The 22,544-nt window shown below is 42.1% G+C and overlaps 1 protein-coding gene across 1 annotated transcript; it reads left to right on the plus strand.

Moving 5' to 3' along the window:
• Positions 1-237: 237 nt before the first annotated feature.
• irx6a (iroquois homeobox 6a) lies at positions 238-5,812 on the plus strand. The gene is made up of 7 exons (XM_023399255.2): positions 238-574; positions 1,740-2,015; positions 2,858-2,967; positions 3,257-3,549; positions 3,777-4,457; positions 4,687-4,798; positions 5,218-5,812. The coding sequence occupies exons 1-6, from the start codon at positions 509-511 to the stop codon at positions 4,791-4,793; spliced, it is 1,533 nt and encodes a 510-aa protein (XP_023255023.1). The 5' UTR covers positions 238-508; the 3' UTR covers positions 4,794-4,798; positions 5,218-5,812.
• The last annotated feature ends 16,732 nt before the right edge of the window (positions 5,813-22,544 follow it).

Below are 22,544 nucleotides of genomic sequence, written 5' to 3' on the forward strand. Positions count from 1 at the left end.
CAATTTTCTGTATCTCGGTAAATCGGTGAAAGAAATCCATTACAAAAAGCGGGACAAGACTGTGTGCAGTGCACCTTAAGAAAACCCTGTGTTAGACGTGATTGGCAAAGACATTATTCTATCCTTGGTACCCTGCCGTTCCGGGATTACAGTGACGTCACGCTGATACCCTTGCATGGATGAATGCTAAAGAACTATGGAGCCACAAATAATAGCACAAGCAGAGTCCATATCTTGCAAGTCTTACGTTATCCTTTAAGCCTCCTTCAGCTAACACAACAACAATTTTTTTTTGCACTTAATGACGCTTAATTTCATTTCTTATCGGGTCCTTGGGGGGGATTATTCATTCATATAAAACAATCTGCAGCTGGTGCCAGCCCAAAGTCTCCCTCCTGTGAGTGAAGTCATCTATTATTGAGCGAAAGGCCGTGCGTGAAAATGTGTGTAAGACGGTGGATTTGAAGTAGAATTGGTTGCAATCGATCAAGGGTGAAGAATATTGCTGATGGTAACAAAAGAAGCAGCTATGTCTTTCTCGCAATTTGGATACCCTTACAATGCAACTTCACAGGTAAGACACTTTGCTTTTTATTTCTTCAAAGTTTAGTGTAAACACATAAATTGTTCTCTGTTTATTTTTTGTTGCATATTTTCTTTTCTGTCACTAGAGTCTGAGCACTTTTCTCTCATAAGAAACGTTTGTGAATGAGTGACTGCTTTGACAGTATTGACAGCTATTTTTCGCGTGTTGCTTTTGTTGTTGAACCAAATATCGATATACACGCACCCGTGTCCAATTACACTGAATTATGAATGAACTCACGTGTTTTTCTGATGACAATAGAGATGAATGTCACCTATTGCGCACTACACGAGGTGTAATTGGGGCTGGAATGCATGCTGTGTACATTCGCAAACTTTCTATTGAAATTACTGGGACGTGTTGACAAATTGGATTATTTTGGGAGCTTTTAAAACTTGGTTTGAGCAGTTTAGCTCGATTTGAAGACTATTACGGCGCCTGACGACAAGTTGGAAGAAGCTGAAGTTGATGAGGGGACAAAAGTTACTCTCCTGGCAAAGTTGTCGCCCAACTTTTACTTCGATAATATTTTTAACGTTCAGTAGATAATTTGTGAAACTCGAGTGTTTTAATTGGAATCGGAGTGGTGATTTACTTGACTCTGACATGACTTAAGATTTTTCCTATTCAGTGTAGAAGTTAACATTTTGGAACCGATGATAAACTGGAGCAGGTCACTTTTTACGCACGGGTTGCGCACGTCTCCTTTCATCTCAATATCCCCAGGAAAACATCCATCTGATGTCATTTACTGTCATGTGCTACATCCAATTCCGATTTTCTATTAAACACGAGACAGGACTAATGATGTGGCACCGCTTATTGCACTTGTTCCCAATGTAAGATACTCTCTCACTCACTCCACGAATGATCTCAAAAGTGACTTACCTTGAATTAAGGCAGGTCACAAGTAAAGATAATGACACCTGATTCATGGTAATTGAATTGATGTGCACCGGAAACAAACAAAACCAGCTCACATTTCTCCGCTCGTTTAAAGATTTCAAGACTCAATACTATAGACTGCGCAACTTGTTAAGATGGGTATATTTATGCAGTGCATCAGCCACAGTCTTTTCAGATCTGTCACAGACATCCAGACAGGAGCCAACACAGCCAATGACCATGTCTATCCACGGTTCTCTTCATGCAGTTTTTCGTGTCGGCAAACCCCAGTACGACTTGCTGCGATTCGATTTCCAGGTCGGTCTCTGACGGGACAGGCGGCTCCCAGACCGCCGCTGCTGCCGCCGCCGCCTCCTTCTGCTGCCCATCCTACGAGAACCGGCTCCTGGCGAGCAGCCGGACGGAGCTGAACGCCGCACTGGGGATGTACAGCTCTCCCTACGCTGCAGCGGCCGCCGCCAGCCAGAACTACGCCAACTACTTCCCCTACAGCACCGACCCATCCGCTATCTACTCCACTCTGGTGGGCTCACTTCAGCCTCATTTGATGCGCAAAGGGGGGGGAGGGGGGCTCAGGCTGATCGATCAACCGGGTTTTGTTCAATCAATTTATCTCACACTGCAAACACATCCATCACCACAAGCCGTTTAATCCAGCATCCAGTCTTGTCTTTTTTCTCCTTTAAAACAAGTAAGAAAAAAAAACCCTGTCACTGAGGTGAGGGTAAGAAGTGTAGAGGCAATGCAGAGGAACTTTCTCACTTCAGTCTAATGACATTTTATTATTACAAAGTAACCCTCCTTATTAATTGTTTTTTTTTCTCGGTTTCTGTTGCTGAGCAAGTAGAAGTAAACTTAGATCACTCCATGCTCCACTTTTTCACTTAGGTGTGAATAAAGAACTAATTGACTTGTTAAATAGAGTCTTTGCAGTGAAGCTGAAACTTTTTTTCTTTCTTTTCTCTTATTTTGAAACACCTGAGGTCAGCTAAAATTTGCTGTCCCTGAAAATGCTGCACATTATGCCTGAAAACAGTGAAAAAACAATATTATAATAGATCAAATAAATAAATGAATTATATTGAATCATATAATAATAATAAATACCATTCTTGGATCATGTATAGTACATGATATATTAAGCATTTTAAAATTAATTTAACAAAGTCATGACTGGGAACTCTTTTCTGGCTCAAAATCACTTTTGGTCAGAGGGACTTACTCTTGGATTATAAGCATAAAAATAAGCAAAGTGTAATTAAATGTGAGATGATTTTTCAAATGTCATCAAAATGCTGAGAAATAACCTTGAAGTCAAATCTCACGATGATGCAGTGTTGTAACAACATCCTTCTCTTTTTACAGAATCCACAGTATGACATTAAGGACAGCACAGGCACTTTACACTCTGGCATCACTCAAACTGCTGCATACTACCCTTATGATCATTCACTGGGACAGTATCAATATGACAGGTAAGGTCTGTTCATTTGTGTCCACTATATGCAATATGAGCTTGGTAAAAAGTATTCTACCACTGATCATTAAAAGCAGCCATTCACTTGGGGAATTATGCCGCATTCAGATCAAAGGTCAGAGTGTAACTCCATACTGATACCTGCATGGAGCAAAGCTGTATATATTTCAAACAGCAGGGAGCAGGGCTATAGGATGTCTGAGGGAGTAGTCTATAATATCCTTCACTAAATGCTCTAATGGCCAGTGTGTGTGTGTGTGTGTGTGTGTGTGTGTGCCCCTTTCCAGATATGGGACAGTAGACTTTAATGGCACAGCCAGAAGAAAGAACGCAACTCGTGAAACCACCAGCACCCTGAAAACATGGTTGTATGAGCACCGCAAGAACCCCTACCCCACCAAGGGAGAGAAGATCATGCTGGCCATCATCACCAAAATGACCCTCACCCAGGTGTCCACCTGGTTCGCCAACGCCAGGAGGAGGCTAAAGAAGGAGAACAAGATGACCTGGTCCCCAAAGAACAAGGCCAGTGATGACAGGAAGGACGACCTCAAGAGCGACCAAGATTGTGTCACCAAAGGTAATCAAGTCCGAAAAGCAAAAAGTTTAAGTATTAATCTAACCATCCTTAAACTAAAAATATGGTTATTTGGGGAAATATATTTGCTGATCATATGGACCACACAGGCAGCAAAGTTGGTTCCAGAGTAAAAAGTTAATTTAAAAACTTTCTGCACAAAACATGTTTCTATAAATTTACAACAGCAACTTTTGTGTGACCTTAAAAATCTCCTTTCTTCCGTGCAGATTCTAGTGATTGCAAGGAGGAAAAGGATCTGCATCTGAGTGATCTGGAGGACATGGACGACGACGACTGTGACAAGCTGGACAGTGACTGTGAAAAGGTGGCTGCAGATGAGCAGGACCTGCAGAGGGCCATGACAGTATCCGGAGCCCCTCACAAAAGAGACTGCAGCTCTGAGGTGCAACTGAGTTTAACTAACAGCTTCCACACGTTCCCCTGTGCCATTAAAAGTGTCACCACCCTCCCTCCTCTCCCATCTGACTTCCTGGATCCCGTAGCGTCCAAGGCACCTTCCTCAACCGGCCCCGCGGCAGGAACGTTGTGCCTGTCTCACTTCGAAGCATCGGATAAGCCACGGATTTGGTCTCTGGCTCGTACGGCAGCTTCGGGGGTCATACTGAGCCCTCAGCAGCACGGCTCTGAGCTGAGGACAGGCAACTCAGCCGGGGACTGCCAGCTCCAGAGCACCAGGCTTACTGTGGCTCCTACTGGACAGTGTGGGGGCAGCATGAGAGGCCTCCATGAATCCAGCAGTGTCACCAATGCTGAGAGCCCCTTCTCTGAGGGCTCATCCTTGCACTCAAAAGTCTACGGCACTAGCAGCTACAGCCACAAGGGCCTCCAACTGCACTGTTCATCCTATGCTGCACTCCCGGACACATGTCAATACTCCACTATTGAAGGTATGTCATCTTTTCCCTGCAATTTTTAACGTATCACATGGGATAAAATTGGTCTTGAATTTGTTATGGAGGCGGACAGATACAGTAACATCATGGCACATCAGCATCACCAAATATTTCAAAACATATTTCCATGTGCTGTTGGATATAGGAAAGCCCATTTTTTTTTTGGTTATGAAGTGACAGGACACTTTCTGCAAGTTTCTTATGCTTTTATTTGGGTGTGCAGGATTCTCTGGTGGCAAAGCCGAGACACAGGCATCGGACCTCAGTGACGCCTGTGAGACCGTGCAGGATGACAAGGTCACTGCATTCAGACCAGTGATGAAGAGGTGAAGCAGGTGAGAGTCTGCACTGAACTGGAAGAAACCAGTGAAGTCAGGACACACACACACACACACACACACACACACACGAACAGGGCACGGATAAACCCCATCAAACACTCACTAGTGAACAGGGATACACATATAGACCCTCACTCACTCTTTAAATATATGTTGCTACATTTAATTTAATCTAAATGCAAAATGACTTGTGACAGTTTACTATAATGATTGATGTCAAAACTAATTTATAATAAATATCTAAATATGAAAATATGAACATTTCTATTGCAAACAACTCATCTGAGTAATAAACTTTTTTTATTTTAATTTTTTTTTTAATTTTTCAATAAATACCTCATTATAAAGACTGTTTATTCCTTCTCATTTTTGGAGCTAATTATAATTGCTGCTGTCATTTTTTTTTCTTGTAGATTTCTGGAAACTGCACCACGATAAATAATGGGACATTTATTATGCACTAAAGGACACACTGGCGGGAGTACCGGCCTCAGTATGACGCATGGGAGCTACCTGGCGCCGCTGCAGTGAGAGCTGTCAAACTGTGGACTTGGCTATCATTTTGCACAACATTGTTTTTATGGTGTTAAAGACTTTATGCAAAAATTCTACATGCAAAAGGTATGAGAATGGCCAAATGAAAACGGCCCGAATTTGTGTATGGCAATCGTGTAGTGTAGCAAACTTTATTTATTTCTCTGTGTATTTATTATTTTTGTTATGTTGTCTGTTTGTTTATTATTTAATGTGTGTTCTTGGTTGGATTCGTATCTCCTTTAAGTATTTTGTTACATGTTGCGTTTTACTGTGGCTTCGTGTCTTTTTGCCTGATGTAAAAGAGAAAAGCTTGTCGGTTATAAAGTTGACTATAAAAGGACTGGTTTCCCTGTGTTGCGCGTGGACTGGAGATTTTTTTTTTTTTTTTTTTTGTCATTGTGTTAAAATGTGAGCTTCTCCTGTGTTTGCCATTCATGAAATTTTTTCTAACAATACATTTGTTTCCCAAGAGCTTTCTTTTTCTGTGTCGTGGTTATTTATAGAGCTGAACGTCCAATCGGCCAATTAAAACATTTGCGGATGTGCATTTGATCAAAGTTTATCATCTTGACTCGACGCATTAAAGCCGCAGCGCTGATGGAAGGTCATAATTCAGAGGAGGACGTGAGTGCAATCCACAAGTTGCGGAAGAAAGGGGACATCATCTCTCTGTTGTCAGCATCTAATCAGAAGTGGCATCAGACACTTTGTTACTGTTCAGGCCAAGCAACGAGGCAGGGACACGGGATGAATGCTGCTTTGTCCCCTGTGTAGCGAGCCGCTGCTCTAACTTAACATTGTGTTGATTAAAAGGTCATTTGTAGGATCAAACCCAGCAGAGAAATTCACATGGTCCATCAAAGTCCCTTTGATTTGTCTGTTTTGCCTATAGTCCAGCTCGTTATGGGCTAACTCTTCTGCCTCTCCAACAGACAGCTGTAATAAGATGATCACTGTAGTCTCTGATGCGCGCTGACGGTCTGAAAAACTTTTTCATCCTCACATTTCAAACTTTTAAAATCAAATAGTTCCGTAGTAAACGACAAAAGTGCGCTGTGTAGACTTATCCCTGTTGGGATATTGATTTTGACGCACTATACTACTGCATAAACTACAAAAAAATATTCCATTTGACAAATCTGAAACATACATTACTTAACAGAGCAAACGATGTAAAATACTGACAACTTCTGAACAGCTTGTCTGCCTGAAACCGGGAGGGAAAAGCTGACTTTTAACCCTATTCGTGATATAATTTAAAGTGTCTCCATAATATTATTAAATCAGTGATTTTCCTTAGTAGTGAAGTGAAAGCCTATTTTGTTTTGTTTCTGACTTGATCTCCTGTCTTGATTCCTGAATTCCAGTGAATTATTATTATATCAGCAGGAAAAGATTTAGATTTTATGACAACATTTGATTCCAGACCACCTCCTAAACAATACCTGCAAATAGTCCACAGCCTGGCCAAATGTCATTTGTGGTCTTATTTGTGGGATTATGCCTGTAATAAAAGTCTTTTCCGTATTAGGGCAATTCAGGCTCAGTTGTGAGGCGCTGTGGTCATCCTTATGTGTCCTTGGCCAGTGGTTGGAGCTGTCACTAATGCACGGAGCCTGGTAAATCCATGGAAATCTACATGATGAGGATGAGGAAGGTCAGGAATAATAACTTAGGCCTATTTAGATTTTTTCCAGTTCAATTTTTTTCTTCTGTGTTAATCTGAGACCTGATGAATGATGTGTGTAAAGCTGAATGCAAAAACAAGTTTATTTTTTAATATAGACTGGATTATATAAAATAGCCCATTTAATTGACCATTCAAATATCTCACGAACCGATAAAAGGGGGCACATGGAATAAATGACTGTCTATCTAAAACAGGTGAGTCATATATTTTCAACTGAAGGTCACTTGTAGGGGATTATTTAATAAGACATTTTAGGAATTGGATATTGCAGAATAATTAAGATAGTCAGCAAAATATGTAGAGACAAAAATATCAGTTCACTCCACCTAATGTGAGGCGGGAATGACAGCTCTTGATAAGAAGTTTCCATGTGTAGATCACTCAGTGGGCTGGTGTGTGCAGCAGTCCTCCTGTTAATGACAAGCCACTAACAGGAGGCCTCTCTCTCGCTCTTCCAGCCTAATCAGTCATGACGCCTGATCCGTTGCTCTTTACATTAAAATGGAGGGTAGGTGTGTATCAAATATTTACAACCGAATTTAATTAAACCACAGACTGTAAAGAAAAAGCTGCCTTATGCTATTGAAGGTAATGATGCATGCACAATGGGATTACCACCATGGAGATGTACCTGGGGGAAACCGCAGATAATGGCCATGATGGGCTCATATAGCAGCGTATGCCTGAAGCAGCTAACAGGTCAATTAGTCTGTCCTATACACAGTGTTTTACATACGGCTAAAGCAGCTGCACAGAGGAGAGGCAATTAAGAGACACATCAAGCAATATATATATATATATATATATATATATATATATATATACATATATTAAGGCTGATCTGGACGCCATGGATCAGAAACCACATTACTGCTGTTCAAATCTATACCATAATGAGAAAACCTACATTTAAACACATGAAAAAATACCCTAAAGTGAAAGTAAGCATACATAAATAGATATTGAGCATAATATTTTGGTAATTTTTGGTGGTGGTGGACACAGGGGGAGGGGACGGACATAAAACATTTTCTTTGTCTGATATCTTTAATCTGAGGCCAGACATGAAATCTGTGGCAATGTTACAGAATAATAAGTTCCTTAGGTAGCCTTTATGGGTCTATGCACAACTAAATCTCCCTAATACACGCTTTTTTGTTGGTAAATTACATTTTTCATTAGGGAGGGGTGGCATGGGGGCGTGCCTATGAGACCATGTTTGCATAATCCAAAACAGATTTTAGATAATCTGTGAATGAGGCACAAACAGGAAAAAAAGGAAAAACAAGCCATGGTAAACATGAATACTTAAATAGGTTTGACATCATTAATCTATGACCATCCCTTGTATGAATCAGAAGGTGTCTTTATGTTCATATGCCTATTATTATAAAAGACTTCCCCAAGTGTACGTTCAATGTAACCCCCCACCCCTCCTCTATACTGTCATGGATCACTCAGCTTTTCTGGGCCAAGTTGCTGCTTGCACCCTCTGCTCTTTTCAAGTCAACAGGCCAGGTGACTGTCAGAAATGACAAGTGTTCTGTTCTTGTGTTTGGAACACGTAACACTTACAAAGAAACAGAATTATAATTTTGAACATGTTCATTTATGATAGTGTTACCCCCTATTAACCTGCATATCTGCCTTCAAACAAAAGGTAAATACATCACAACATTTCACAGTAAACACTCATATAAGTAAATAATATGAAACAACTTGAAGTTAAGTTAATATCCTTCACAACTGCTTTGCCATTTCAACCTTTCTCTATATAATGTTTTTTTCTTTACTTTCAATGTTAGGAAAACACACTTTAGAGGTTTGTCAGTTATATTTTAGGAGTTTAAGCATAAAAACTTTACTTCTCCAGAATATCAACATAAAAAACTTTGTATTAGAGTAGGCATATTGTATCTTAACTGTTTTGGACTGCAGAAAAGTCATCCACATGCAGCAGACTGATGCAGCTCACATTGTGTAAGACAGGTGTCAGGAGCTTAATGCCTACATGTAACAAAAAAAAAAAAGATTTGATAAAGAAATCCCATCCCTAATGTAGGTCAGAGGTAAGTCTGTACATTATGAGTGGAAGGAGAGTGAAGCATATCACAAGTGTTAGTTTTGTGCACTAAATATTTATATTACTAGTTAGTATTAGTTCTGTTACGCAGGGTCTTTTAACCAGGCTGAGACCAGCTTAACAATGACTGTTACGGTGGCATGTTGCACAATATAATGCTACAGGTCAATGGGAGGTTAAACTCCGACAAAGCACCATCAGGAACATCCATTACATTTGCGCTTCACATTTAGGCCCAACACTTAATGAGCATGTGCCTACGACGTAAAACCTTATGAATTATACTCTGACATGGTAGCAATGGCCTCTTTGTATAAATAGGAGCCATAATAACAACAACAACACAACAACATACCAAACAATAATTTGCCCTCTAGTCTGACAAAAGAGCCCGCATGGAGGTGCCATTTGATGTGTCCCACGCTGGGCAGCTAAGGCTCATAAAACAAAGTCTCTGTACCAATGGCTCAGAGTTCAGATGAGGGGGACAATATACACACTTCATTAAATTTTGTCAAAAGGCGCAATGAAATGAGTGCAGGACATTGTTTCTGTGCATGTCTCCCTCCATGGAATTTCTGATTGCTGATGTTGCTACAAGGTCTCTGCTAATGAGTTTTGTCAAAGACAATTATGGACTTGGTGGAATGGCCAAAGACGGGATGAAAAGCTGGCTTTGTGTGGTTTGGGTAGATGTTGTATTGTGACCCCTGCTTCTTTCTATACCCTGTGTTTGACCTGCGCTTCATGTCCGAAAAAAATCCAGGCCTCCGTTCCATTATCAGTGCTGTACCCGAGGCAGAGTGATCTGCTCCAGCACCTTTGGCCTCCTCATACTTCATGTCCCCGACCTGATCCCAATGTACCAGGCTGGAGCATCGCACGTGATGCTAGTGCTGCCATTTCCCAGGGCCTTCTGTTTCCTGTAAACCTCCGTCCTTTTAGAGTAAGCAGGCTCTTGGAGTCTTCTCTGGCCTGTTGACTTAAGACTTCTGGGTTCTTTTTTGGCCTCTCATTTCAGTGAATGGGCAAGCTAGCTTCTAGCTCAAGTGATACCATTGAGTGTCACCCTGTAAGAAAGCTTAAGATCTTTGCTTTCATGGCTTCTCCTGCTTGGCCAGTTATTCTGCCCTACTCTCAGTTCCACTGCTAAACCAAAGGGTGAGGTCAGTCCCCTTCCTTGGGCCATCAGTAAATACTGGAAGGAGTACAAATGGTGCTCAGGGGATAATATGAGCAAGAACTGCCATGTTCACTTTGAACTTGTACAGAAATGAGCAGGTCAAGAGGCTCCAATCACACATTAAAGGGCATCCCCACAAGGAAACACAATAAAATACATTTTTATGAATGCCAAAGAAGGAGGAGCTTTTTATTTGCAGCCTGATTTCCAATGTTGTATGTTGTAGAAAAGTTGTACGACACATATCCTGCCCCGCCCCCCAAAAATCCACTTGTCTGCTTTATAACGGCCAAACGGGGAAGCATATCAAGCCAGTTATGTTGTTGCACTGACACAAGTGCACAGTTGAGGTTCAGGACAGTTTCAAGAATCTAGTTAGTGTGAGATCGAAAGTTGTGCTGGGTGTCTAGGGAAGATTATGATCAACACAAATGCTTGTGTGATGCCTCAACTTCATTCATTCAAACAGCAGACATAAACACTTGCGTTTGTGCATGTTACCGTGATTTCACTCATTTAGATGGGGGCCTGAGCTTGTTAGACCTAAATAACTAGCCATGGGTGTTGCCAAGATGGCTGCCAAGTGGTCAGTGTGCATCGTTGTTCTTTTCTGTTTACCTCCTGGACTGGCGGTATTCTGTTGCTGACCTTAGGTCGGCGTCACCAACATCAGAATAATCTTCTGTGTCATTTTAATGCCCTTTAATAATCCCCTGCATCTCATTTTTAATCCCGCTTGCTCCTTCTGTTTTTCTTACCCTTTATGCCGGGCATCTGTTGGCCTTTAATGCCTGCTGTTGAGACTCCATTTGACTTTTAATCAGGGTGTATCATGTCATAGCCTGACGACAAAATAGGTATAGCCTCTACAAGATGTGTAAGTTCTGTAAACTGAGAACAAATTCTACACCTCGTATGCAATTCTATGAATCAAACGAAAGACGGGCAGAGATCATGTGACTGAAAGACGCACTGAAATAGCATGGTAGAGATGTTTTGGCTGGGGTGGTGGATGGGCATATTAATTCACCTTTGGCTCCCTCTATCAGTATTAATTTTACACCTCATACACACCTTCTGCTCTAAGTGAACTTTGGTTTGCTAGAAAACTGTTACTTGGAGAAGATATGTCATTTCATCATAGCCACAACTTAAAGCAGCATTTTTTTTTTTTTATCCTTTTATCCTTAGTGTTTTTTGTCTGTTGCCCCCACCCCCATCCCCCACTCCCCCAAAGGTTCTCTTTGAGCGGCTCTTCAATGCAGCAATTTCTAGCAAACAAATTATGAGAAATCAACTGAATATTACCTATCCAGAATCAAATGGAAAACAAAGTTACGAGCTAAATGGTAAAGGACATTGAGTGTCTAGCATTGTAAGACCTGCTTATTGTTCCCAGATGAAGAGCTGAGCTAAAAGTGAAGTAAACATTGGACTGACATTTGTCAGTTGGGCAGAAACACAACTCTGAATGAATAATAATTTGGCTCTGTGTAAGTTGGACACAGCTGTTTGCTAACATTAGCTATAAAAATTTAATAAATTGGGTATAATCTGGGGATATGATGGTGGCAGTGTATTTGTCAGCTTGTTATGATGTTTATTTGCCCGCTAGTGACCAAACAAAGTGATCAGTGCAGCTTTAACCTAGCATTAAGTCAATTGTTTAAGTTGCTTAATGTGCAAATTTTAATCAAACCTGAACCTCTGAACCTAAATGGACAGTGTAATACACAGGTTAGTGTAAATTAATTTTCTTCTAAATTCTAATTTGAACATTGTATGGGAACATAAAGGGCCGTGGATCTAAGGCTGTCAGATGCCTTGTCAGGGGTAAATTTACAGCTACAGAATGATGTTCCACTGTTTTTTCTAATATAATAATAATATAGCAGAATGTTTATGAATGCATAATTGCAGTATGGAGTCCCTCGGCTGAAACATGGTTCTCTCACTTTCTATGGTCAATTTCTATGGTTTGCCTAGAGTTGACAATGTTATAATTTTGCAGGCATTTTGAAGCCATAAAACGTTTATTTTTGTCATGTAAGTAAATTCTTTGCAAAGAAACATTCCACATTTCTTCAAAAAGACGTGAAGACCCACACATACAATTTTGTAACTTCACACTACAAAAATTGCATTCAAGGTCGAAACTTTAGGTTTCGGGTGATTTGGAGAAAAATCTAGTCACGATAAGTTTATTTTTGTGGAGCCGTATAGGTGACAGCCTGTGGAGCAGTTCATTTGGACTGCAGACAGCAACAATGTTCAGCAACAGTATTCTGCAAAGCAGCAGCGGGCCTATCAATTCTCTTCAATTTATGTCTCCAATTTCCTGAGTTCAGCCTGTGCCAACACCACTGCAGATTTGACAGATGAAGTCCAGCATGTGAAGCCAGCAGCTTGTCTCTCTTGGAGACTCTACACCTAACTTTTTTTTTTTTTTCCCTTCGTCACAGATACTGTATGCAGCACAATGAGTAGCAGTAGCAGTAGCAGTAGCACCTATAATGAACAGCCTCCTCCACCTGAACACAGAGTATTTCCATTACATTAGTTTCATTGGCATCATGTGGGCAGGAGGAAAACTCACAGCAGGGCTGTGTAACAGTATGGAGTCGACAGCAGTCTTCTCCACTGGGCTCTGCTTGGGTGCCTGCCTCTCTGTGTGAAGCTCCTGTGTAGGATTAGACACTGGTGTGCAAGTCAAATGGTTGCTACCTATAATGGCGTCTCCACACCTGCCTGATGTCTACATCAGCTCTGCTTACTGTTACTCATGGCCCTCATACATCAAGCACACACACCAAGGAATGTAGAGGCATTTCCAAGAACAGTATCTCCATGATTACAGAACGTATCATTACTGTGACAAAGCTGACCTCAAAAACCTATGCATGCAAAGCGACTAAAAATTACAGAAGTGCACTTTGAAGCAATTATGTCATGTTGAATACCTACAAAAGGCCCCTGATCAAAAACAAAAGTAATTTATGGCACTGCATAGAGAATATGGCCAGTAAATCAAATTACATCCTTTAAATACGTTGTATGGAAGCCATGAAATGTGAAAAATGGCTTTGTTTATCACAAATAAACCAAATGGGCTCTCATCAAGCGACATCAATGCATGGGCCATAGAGCACCCCACAACAAGCAAGCGGGGTGGCTGGAAACAAGGCGTTGTTGTTGTGGTGGCATGCCAGTCGTGACGTGGCTTTGACACAGCGGAGCAATAAGAGGCATCAAAGAGGGGCAGTCACAACACGCTCCACATTCTACAGCGGCAAGGTAAACAGCTGAGGGGAGAGGAGGAGGAGAAGGGAGGAGGAGGCAGTGGTGGTGGAGAAAGACAGAGAGGGAGGAGGGAGCAGTGGAGGGAGGTGACACACAGACCACACATTTTCAAAGTTCACCCTTAAACACACTACGCTCATAAAAGTACAGGTCCCATTATTCACGGGTGGGATTTCTCTCCCTCTTTCTCTCTCTCTCCCTCTCTTATTGCACGCAGGCAAACAGCCCAAACCCCCGAGCTGTGTCAAATGATGGAGCATCATAATTACGCCCTTTTTATTGGCCATCTTATTCCAGCTATGACTGATGCAGCTCCCAACCCTAAGTGTTTCCATTTGCACTTTCATGTGGCAAACGAGCAGAGAAGCCACGGCTCGCCTGCCTTTCAAAGGTGGGCTGACAAATATTTATGGCCTGACGTGAAGTCACTTTTAATCAGGTCTGGTGACCTGTTCCTGAGGAATCTGGCTGCTGGAACATGCTTATCTCCTCCCGTAATAAATGAGCCTTCAAAGGGCCCACTGTGCTTGCATTATGCGGTTGTCTAAAAATAATAACTGACACATTTCTTTAGAATCACTCATAATCAAGAACCCCGAGGAGGCAAATGCAGATCCCTGCTGTAACATGGCAGAAATAAATCAATGACCTCCCTCTACTGGTCAGAGGCCAAACTACAGTAGAGTGAATTACCAGCCCTCTGACTGTCTGCTTCCATGACCAGTGGAGCCAGGGTCTGTCAAGGAAATATTCTATTAACATAATATATACTTCCTACATTCTGTTTTTTGGATAACTATATACTTGAAATATTACATTTGAATCTAAAAGTGTATATGTGAAATTTAAGTTATAAAAAAATTCCTTCCACACACTGGAGGAAGACGGATAAAAACTGATATATTATATTTTAAGGGCAAATTATCCACATTCTGCGAAACAAAATCCCCTTAAAATTCACGGATAACTTGAATTAGTAAAGACAAGTCCTAGCCATTTTTAAAATATGATGTAAATCCTCTGTATAATACTGTGGGCAGCTGAGGATGTGATGGATGGCAGAGGAAGCCAAGAGGAGATCTGTTGATGAAGCACTATTAATAGAAATTACCTCAAACTTCCAGACTTCATATCCAACCCAGTCAAGATGTTCTGTAATCTTTTGCTTTGGTTTAACTTCTTCACTATTGTCCCCATCTGTAACCTTGCTCTATGTTTTATGCTGTCTAGTTTGAAATCTAGATTTATGACACCAATATGTTCTTTTCCATGCTTTAACAGCCTATAAGGCATTATGGGAGGGCTCCCTTAGTGAAAACAGATATTTTTCTCCATATTAGGAGTTATGGGGAGAGTGATCCTTAAAAATGAAAGCCATAAATCATTTCCCTCCTCGATTATACCATTAACAGGAGCATGGTATTGTCGTTTAGGTCATGCTAATAGTTTGGGCTTGAGGTTGTGGCCGTGGGGGAAGGAGCACAGAGCAACGCATGTTCCCCTTAGCCAGCGAGACGGAGGCAATGCAAGAGCTGAGTTTGTCTTGGTGGTCCTCTGTCAGAGCTTCAGCTTTCTTAGCCTGATCACTGCAGACGTTATCCGCATCTGCTCTGGATTTCTCCTCCTCCCCCCCGTCTTCCAATTGGAGTTTCTATATTGGGCCTGGTTGTGGTCTTCCAGAGAGACCCCACGACAAACTATCGGAGCATTTTGCACTCTGCAAAAGGCACCGGATGCCAGCAGAGTACATATTAAATTTGTTACTAATTTTAAACTTGGCATGGTGGACCACGTAGCTGCCACTAGCTCACTGGAAGCAGGCGGGTTCAGCCCCACTGCGACCACAACCACAATACAAACAAAGCATATGGAACAGCAGCTCCCAGTGTACTACTGACAGTAAATGTTTAGAAAAGGAACTTTTAAAAATAACCCAGTGTAATAGAATTAGTAGCAGAGAGGCGCCTGGCAGCATGTTTTCTCCTATTTCGATTCCTGTACCAGATTAAAATAATAGTCTGAGAAGCATAACCAAAATTAAGGAAAGGATGAGGCGGCTTTTGTGTTTTTAAGATCATTCTTGTGAGCTGCCTGTGGCTGGGAAATCCTTGTGCATCTATTTTTTTTTTTTTTAATATTTCTTTTGTATTTCTATCTTTCCCAAGGGAACACTTCAAAATGTGAAAATCAAAATGTAATAATTTATTGAGCTATGTGCATTGTGCGTGCTGTATTACTTCATGGCACAGAGTGAGGTGTTAAATAATAGTGGTGAAGCTACACCAGAAGCATGGGGACTTGGACACATTTCATTTCCTACCCTGTCCAACAGCAGACATGTGAGCTGCAGCTCTGGAGTGTTCAGTGTCAGTGTGAAATCACTGCTGTTAGCACCCAACACAGCCTCATGCCGATTTGGATCTGCAGTTTTTTGGTGACAAGGTTGCAAGGTTTGTTTCATAGGTACACGTTTGGCTATTTGACAGTGTGAAACTCACTGTGATAGACTCTGGTTTCTCTCAGCTTTTCCCTCTTCCCTCCAGCTCATGCCTATTGTCTAAGTGGCTGTGTTAAACAGGATGTTGATGATGGCCCCAGCTGCATCTGTCACCCATGGAACTGCAGTGACCTCTAGAGACAGTTCTCTCCACATACAGTGCAGAGGCAACCTGAGGTGCTCTGGCACAAATCAGGTGAGGTGTGTGTGTGTGTGTGTGTGTGTGTGCCCGCGCGTGCGTGTGTGTGTGTGTGTGTGCGTGTGTGTGTGTGTGTGTCTGCAGACGGCTCAGGGCCCATTGTTAAATGCACATGCACACAGACTGACACAGACATTAGACATGAATCGCACATACACATGCAAAACAACACATGCACTAGCAGGCACACACATCATTAAAGGTGCATACCAGCACTCACACGCACTTACACAGTTAAACAAACACAAACAGACGAGACCCTGGGCCACCCTGCAGATCACCCTGATCAGTGCGAGAGCCGTGTCTTCTCTGATCTAATATGTTTAGCAAACATTCATTCATTCTCCCCAATCAATAACACAGAGCAGCTTGTGTTTATGATTCCTGCTTTACTCAAGCAGTTCATCTGCAGTTCATCTGAGCTGACACACTAGTCTGCCCTCTTGCCTATCTCTTTTTCTCTTCCAGTCAATGACCATGTCTCTGTCCATCTCTTTCGTCTCTCTCTTTCTCTCTCTCACACACACACACACACACACACACACACACACACACACACACACACACACACACACCTTCAATTATCTGAATATTTTGCAATGTCACATCAACACCAATACTACATTAAATCTGCATCAAGGGAAATTGGGGGTAAAATGCTATTTTATGTCATATTTTCAGAACAGATATGTCGGCCTTGAGCTGCGAGTTCAAATCTTTGACACAACCGCTGCAGTAGGAGGGAGACAAAATAATATTTTATGGTTCCTCATAGCAAACAGAAACTGTTTTGATAAGGAAGCAGATGGAGATATACACATTTCCAGCTCATTCTGATGTGCAAAACCGCCACACCGAGAGAGAGAGAGAGAGAGAGAGATTATAACCTTCAGTTGCACTATGAAAGTACAGGGACTGTAGCTGGAAAAAAAAAAAAAAAGATTATACGGCATCTTCAAACATGCTGAATGATTCGCTATGGAGCATTTACACCCCAAAATTCCCAAGGTAGAAAATTATCCTGAATAGAGCGTTCCAAAACGAAGCTGTGAATCAATATCAGATGCAGGCTGAGTTTCATTTGAGGGAAACCGGTGCTTGCTTTAACTCTTCACTGAGGAACATAGAGTACAGTATCTAGGAAAGAGTAGAGCTCATTCATACTCCCGAGTGTTGTGAAGGTATTTTATATGGGTAGTTATTATTGTTATCATAATTATCATTCTGCGTGTACCATAAAAGTGGATGATGGAGGATATATGGATGGCTGAGGCTGTATATAACTGTTGTGGTGGAGGGCTGTAAAGCTGTCCCCTCCTTTCTGTGGCAGAATAAATAATGTGTGTGCATGTGCTCAGTGCAGGTCTACACTCTTTTTCTTTTCTCTCTCTCTCTCTCTTTTGCTCTTACTCTGCTTTGTTCTGTGAGGTCACTGTGATGCTAACTCAGTTACCCATAGGTCTTTTCTGTAGATTTATAGCTCTAAGTGATTAAAGTCTTGCACCAAGCAGGTGAATTCATCGAAACCTTCCAGGAAGCAGCATGAATAGACAATACCTCCCATGTATGACTGTGTTCTGCATTGTATGTGTGTGTATTTACAGTGCAGTATGTTCTTCCCATAAGCCATGTACAGTACAGGGGCTGATGCACAGATGCCCTGAGTGGTGCCATACGGCCGATGGCTCATTAGAGCTCAGATGGAAGACATGAATCAAAGGAGCAGAGGAGAGGAAACAATCAATCTGCCTAATGGGAATCCCCTGTGAGGAGCGTGGGCCAGCCGTCCCAGTGCAGCTGTAGCCGTTTTTATATGTGACCTCCCAGCTTAAACGACCCACCAAAATGTCCCCACTGCTGCCGTATAGCCACTGCCTCCAGAGAACACAGGACACACACCAAAAGACACCCACAACAAGCTATTAGCGCAGGGGTCTCCCACAGAGTGTGTGGGCGCCGCGTGCTGGTGATGTGGTTTTCTAAAGCAGAGCTCGGCAGACCTGATGTTCTCATTGTGTCTCCGGCAGTCCCCCGCACATGTGTTGTCCATATCCTTCGTACTAGGGAATGACACCCAGCTTGATGTGTGGAGCTATCAAAGAAGGTGGATTTATAGTGTGGATGGCGCCTGTGTGCTGGGAGGCGTGCAGAAACTGTATGTTTACTGTCAGTGTGTGAGGTTGTGGCCAAGGCTGAGCCATTGTTGTTGTGCTACAGGGTAACTAGCACTTCATGGGGTCAAGGTTAGGTTTCATCCAGTTTACCTGAACTTTCTCCCCTCCCACTTCAGTCTTCAGACAGCTCTCATAAGCTTTGATCTGCTACGCAGCATACTCTCTGCCTGCAGAAGACTACTTATCTATTCAGCGTGGGGTTGCCAGCAGCGCTTTAAGAATCGAGTTATGCTAAACAGAGGTTGATTTAAACCAGAGGTTGACCTCTGACCTGGGCTTAGAGGATAATGTCCCAGGCAAGGAGAGCAAAGTCCTGTTACCGTCCATGAATCAGGCCCCCACCGACATTATTTCAAAATTGCTTAGTTGCATGGAACTCCCTTTAGTGCTGAACGGACTTTCATAAAATTGATTTTCTGAGTACACCCTTTTAGCAGCTATAAGCTTGAAATATGAACCCTTCATTGCTGAAAGCATTTCATTTTTTGCCCCTGTGACTAATGATCCAGGGAAGGAGTGTGTTTGAAATTCTCCTCGGCAGCCATTTCCATAATTAAACACTGCTAATTATAGAGCTTTGGCTGACTTTAAACAAACAGGCACAGTTGCCGAGCATGCTTTCACGCCTTCCATTTGGAAATTTATGCAAATTGTACCCATATCGTGTGTTTTCTAAGATGAAACTGACAACATTAAGACACATTGCTCATGCTCACAAAGATCAGACAGTAACGCAGAGAGTAATGCTGAGGAGGAACTGACAAGCCATTGGTGGTTTGCAGGAAATACCCTGCACAGGTATGATATTGTGTACAATGAGGATCAAAGCTTGCACTGCAAAAGTATCAGATGATTGACTATGTTCACATACATGTGTGTATGTGTGTTTGTGCAAACATGAATATGCATTTATTCATTACCAGGAGTGCCCTATGGTAGAAAAAAAAGCTCCTGTCTTGGCCAACAAACATTTCTGCATTGTTGACTCTAGTGCTATGATACTGCTTGTCAATTTATCAGCCTTTGACAGCAAGCCACTAGAAGCCATTATATCAAACAAATGAAAATTATATATGAAGATTAACATCAAGTCATTTGTTAGGGAGAAAATAATACTGCTAGGAAATAAACAGGGCACAGGACTGATAGCTATGCTGCCAGTAATTCACATATCAACAGCATTTAAATTATTAAAAAGATTGGAAATCATAATTGGCCATATATTTTTCTCATTCTTCTCCACACAAATGGCTCGCCTGGGGTACTTGACATTCACCAGTGGTTTGTAATGTAAATGACAGAACGTATTTTCTCCATATCTTAACAGCGGATGGAGTGATTGACTACTGAATATAAGCAAGCTACAGGTGGGGGTCAATTATCATTTGAATAATCGAGCATCAGTGGCTGCCTGGCTTGGCTGTGAAGTGTGACACATTTTTATCTCTATGCATTTCAATGAAGTCAGACTGGTACATAAAAGGTTATCACCTAGGAAACATATTTGCCTAGGCGCAAGTTAAACAGGCAAGTGAGATCAGCATAGATATTCAATTTAACCAGTCAACCCTGACCTATAAATATTTCAACAAAACCCAATGAGGACCCCTCCCTCCACCCCAACCCCCTTCTCTCCTTCTTTGATCCAATTCCATTTCAGCAGCGGGAGATACGAGGGAAGAGAGGGAGGAAGGACGTGGGGGGAAAGCAGGGAGGGTACGAGTAAAGAAAGTCAAGCATATTGTAGCTTATCTATTAAGTGAATTGTTTAATGCATCTGCCATCTTCTCACCCAAGGGACGGGTGCCGAGTGAGAGGGGAGAGAGGGGACAGATTTACACTACAGGGCACTGGTGGCTTCAAAGTTGAGGAGGAGACGTAGACTAATCTATAGTTGTGAGCTGACAAATCTGGCCTGACACGGTGCTCTGTAGCGGGTAGACTCAGGAGATGGGCATTAATCACAGCGTGTGCTCTGCTGAGAACACTGGCACACTAGGGACACCTCAAAGTGAGCTGGAGGTTATACAGGCGAGGGGATTAATCAATACAGCCCCATAATAACAGCCAACCACCAGCACTTAAAGCCCCCACTGGTACCGTGGCACAACACACTCACCCTGACCAACCCGTACAGAGAAGCATTCACGCACACCTGTATGTTTTCCATTCAAGACTCTGTGCGAAAGACGTTCTGTAGACACCTCGGGCAAAAGGGAGGCGCAGATTCAATACAAAGATACTCATTTCCTACGTTTTGTCAGGAAGGCATCAGTTGTGCTGTTGTGAAAACAAAAGTAAACTGACTGGTGATAATTATAAGTATAATAAGTATAATAAGTATGATGCCATTTTTCTGTGGTTGTCCTGACTGGGAGTAAACGATGTCTGGACACAATAAACACAATAAAAATAATACTTTGATTGAAGTGTCCGACACTGAACTGTATTTAATGAGCAAAAATCCTTTCACATACAAACACTCCATCTCATGACCACATCTGAGAGCCCGGCACACACTCTATAATGCCACACCGCCTTACAAACACCAAACTGACATGCCCTCTCAGTTGTGAGTATACAGGGGATGGGTTAAGGGGATGTGCATGGGAGTTGGAGTGGGGCAGGGTGCAACATAACTGCAGTCACACAGTGTGCAAAGAGCCCAAAAAGTGGCTCGAGTGTTCTGTCACTGGCCAGCGCCACCCCACCCCTCCCTTTTTTTGTAGGAGTCTGCCACCCACAGAGACCTCGATCAGCAGCCCCCGGCCTGACAGCAGATCTGTCAGCCCTCCCGCCCCCTCACTTCATACAGTCAGTGAGGGCTGGTTTAGCAGGAAGCAGACAGTGTAGCAGGAGGTGAAAACTCCAGCTATTTGTCAACGTGGCGCCCGTGTCAAAATGTCAGGCCCGGGGACATTCCCCGTGCAGCTGGGCTGTTAGCTAAGGAGACAGGCCGTATGGTCGGAGCAGGAGCATGCTGTCACCAACCAGTCAAACTGCATGAGACCGGCAATCAAGAAGCTCTTTCCCCTCTCTCACTCTCCCTCTTTATCTATCTATCACAACTCTCCTCCATGCGCTCACACTGACTCTTATCTATCTGCAGCTTCTTTTCCCTGACTCTCTCAATCTCACTCTCACTCTGTCATTCTCAGTTCCTCCATTTTTTTTATCTAAATCTTTCCCCCTCCTTTCCCCTCCTGTTCATAATTCATCAACTGATCAATCTATCCTTTTTTTCTATCACTTTCCTTCTACCAAAATGGAAATGGAAATAGTTTATTAATTTATACAAAAAAAAAATATTGAACTGTACCCCCCCTTTTCCATAGTATTGCATTTTTTCACAATTCTGAAATAGAATGGGAAACAGGGCAGAAAATTACAGTGGGCAAAACAAGTTCAGAAGGACTTCCCAGGTTCTGGATAAGCTTGAGGCATGTATTAAGATTCGGCCAATCACTGACAGGGAGCTGTTATTTCAAAATATTATCCTTACGTTGTGACTTCTGTTGTTTGCGGAGGATTGATAGGTTGTCAAAAACAACTATTCCTGTGAAAATCTCATGTAGCAAAAATAGTAAACATCTTAGTATTTGCTTGAAGTGCCAAGTCTGGTGGTGATTTCATTGTCTATCAGCCTGGCTAAGATACACTCGCCCCGGAGAGTTCCAATCCCAGAAGATTAAGAGCTGAAATAACAATAACAGAAAATCAAATCAAATAACATATGAAACGTGAAAAAACAACATTAACTGTATTCATGAGCGGCAAATTCATTGCTCTATCTTTCCTTAAGCTTCTTTGACTTGGCATTTACTAGGAGAGGGTGGAGGATTTACTGTAGCAAAATGCAAACAGGGTATTTATGGGTCAAACACAGCCTAGCTGGCTTTATGGAAGATTATACCCATTTTTTTCCCCAAGAAGAACACAAATTCAGTTTGATAGTGGTTTGATAACATTTTACAGCATTTAATTTTGAATCTTATTAGGTCATATAGTCAGAATGCTACCGGATTGGGAGGGGGCAGGTTGGGCTTGGTTGATCTTTCATGACAATTTTGACAATGT

The sequence above is a fragment of the Seriola lalandi genome, unplaced genomic scaffold, assembly GCF_002814215.2.
Source record: "Seriola lalandi dorsalis isolate HSWRI2012SDOR001 ecotype SW California unplaced genomic scaffold, Sedor1 jcf7180002051108, whole genome shotgun sequence".
In the NCBI taxonomy this organism is placed as follows: domain Eukaryota; kingdom Metazoa; phylum Chordata; class Actinopteri; order Carangiformes; family Carangidae; genus Seriola; species Seriola lalandi.

Bases quoted from the DNA above. Each gene is read 5' to 3' on its own strand.
- irx6a (XM_023399255.2), top strand. From the start codon at position 509: ATGGTAACAAAAGAAGCAGCTATGTCTTTCTCGCAATTTGGATACCCT. The intron at 3,550-3,776 runs GTAATCAAGTCC...TCTTCCGTGCAG, and splicing joins CCAAGATTGTGTCACCAAAG to ATTCTAGTGATTGCAAGGAG. The intron at 4,458-4,686 runs GTATGTCATCTT...TTGGGTGTGCAG, and splicing joins TCAATACTCCACTATTGAAG to GATTCTCTGGTGGCAAAGCC.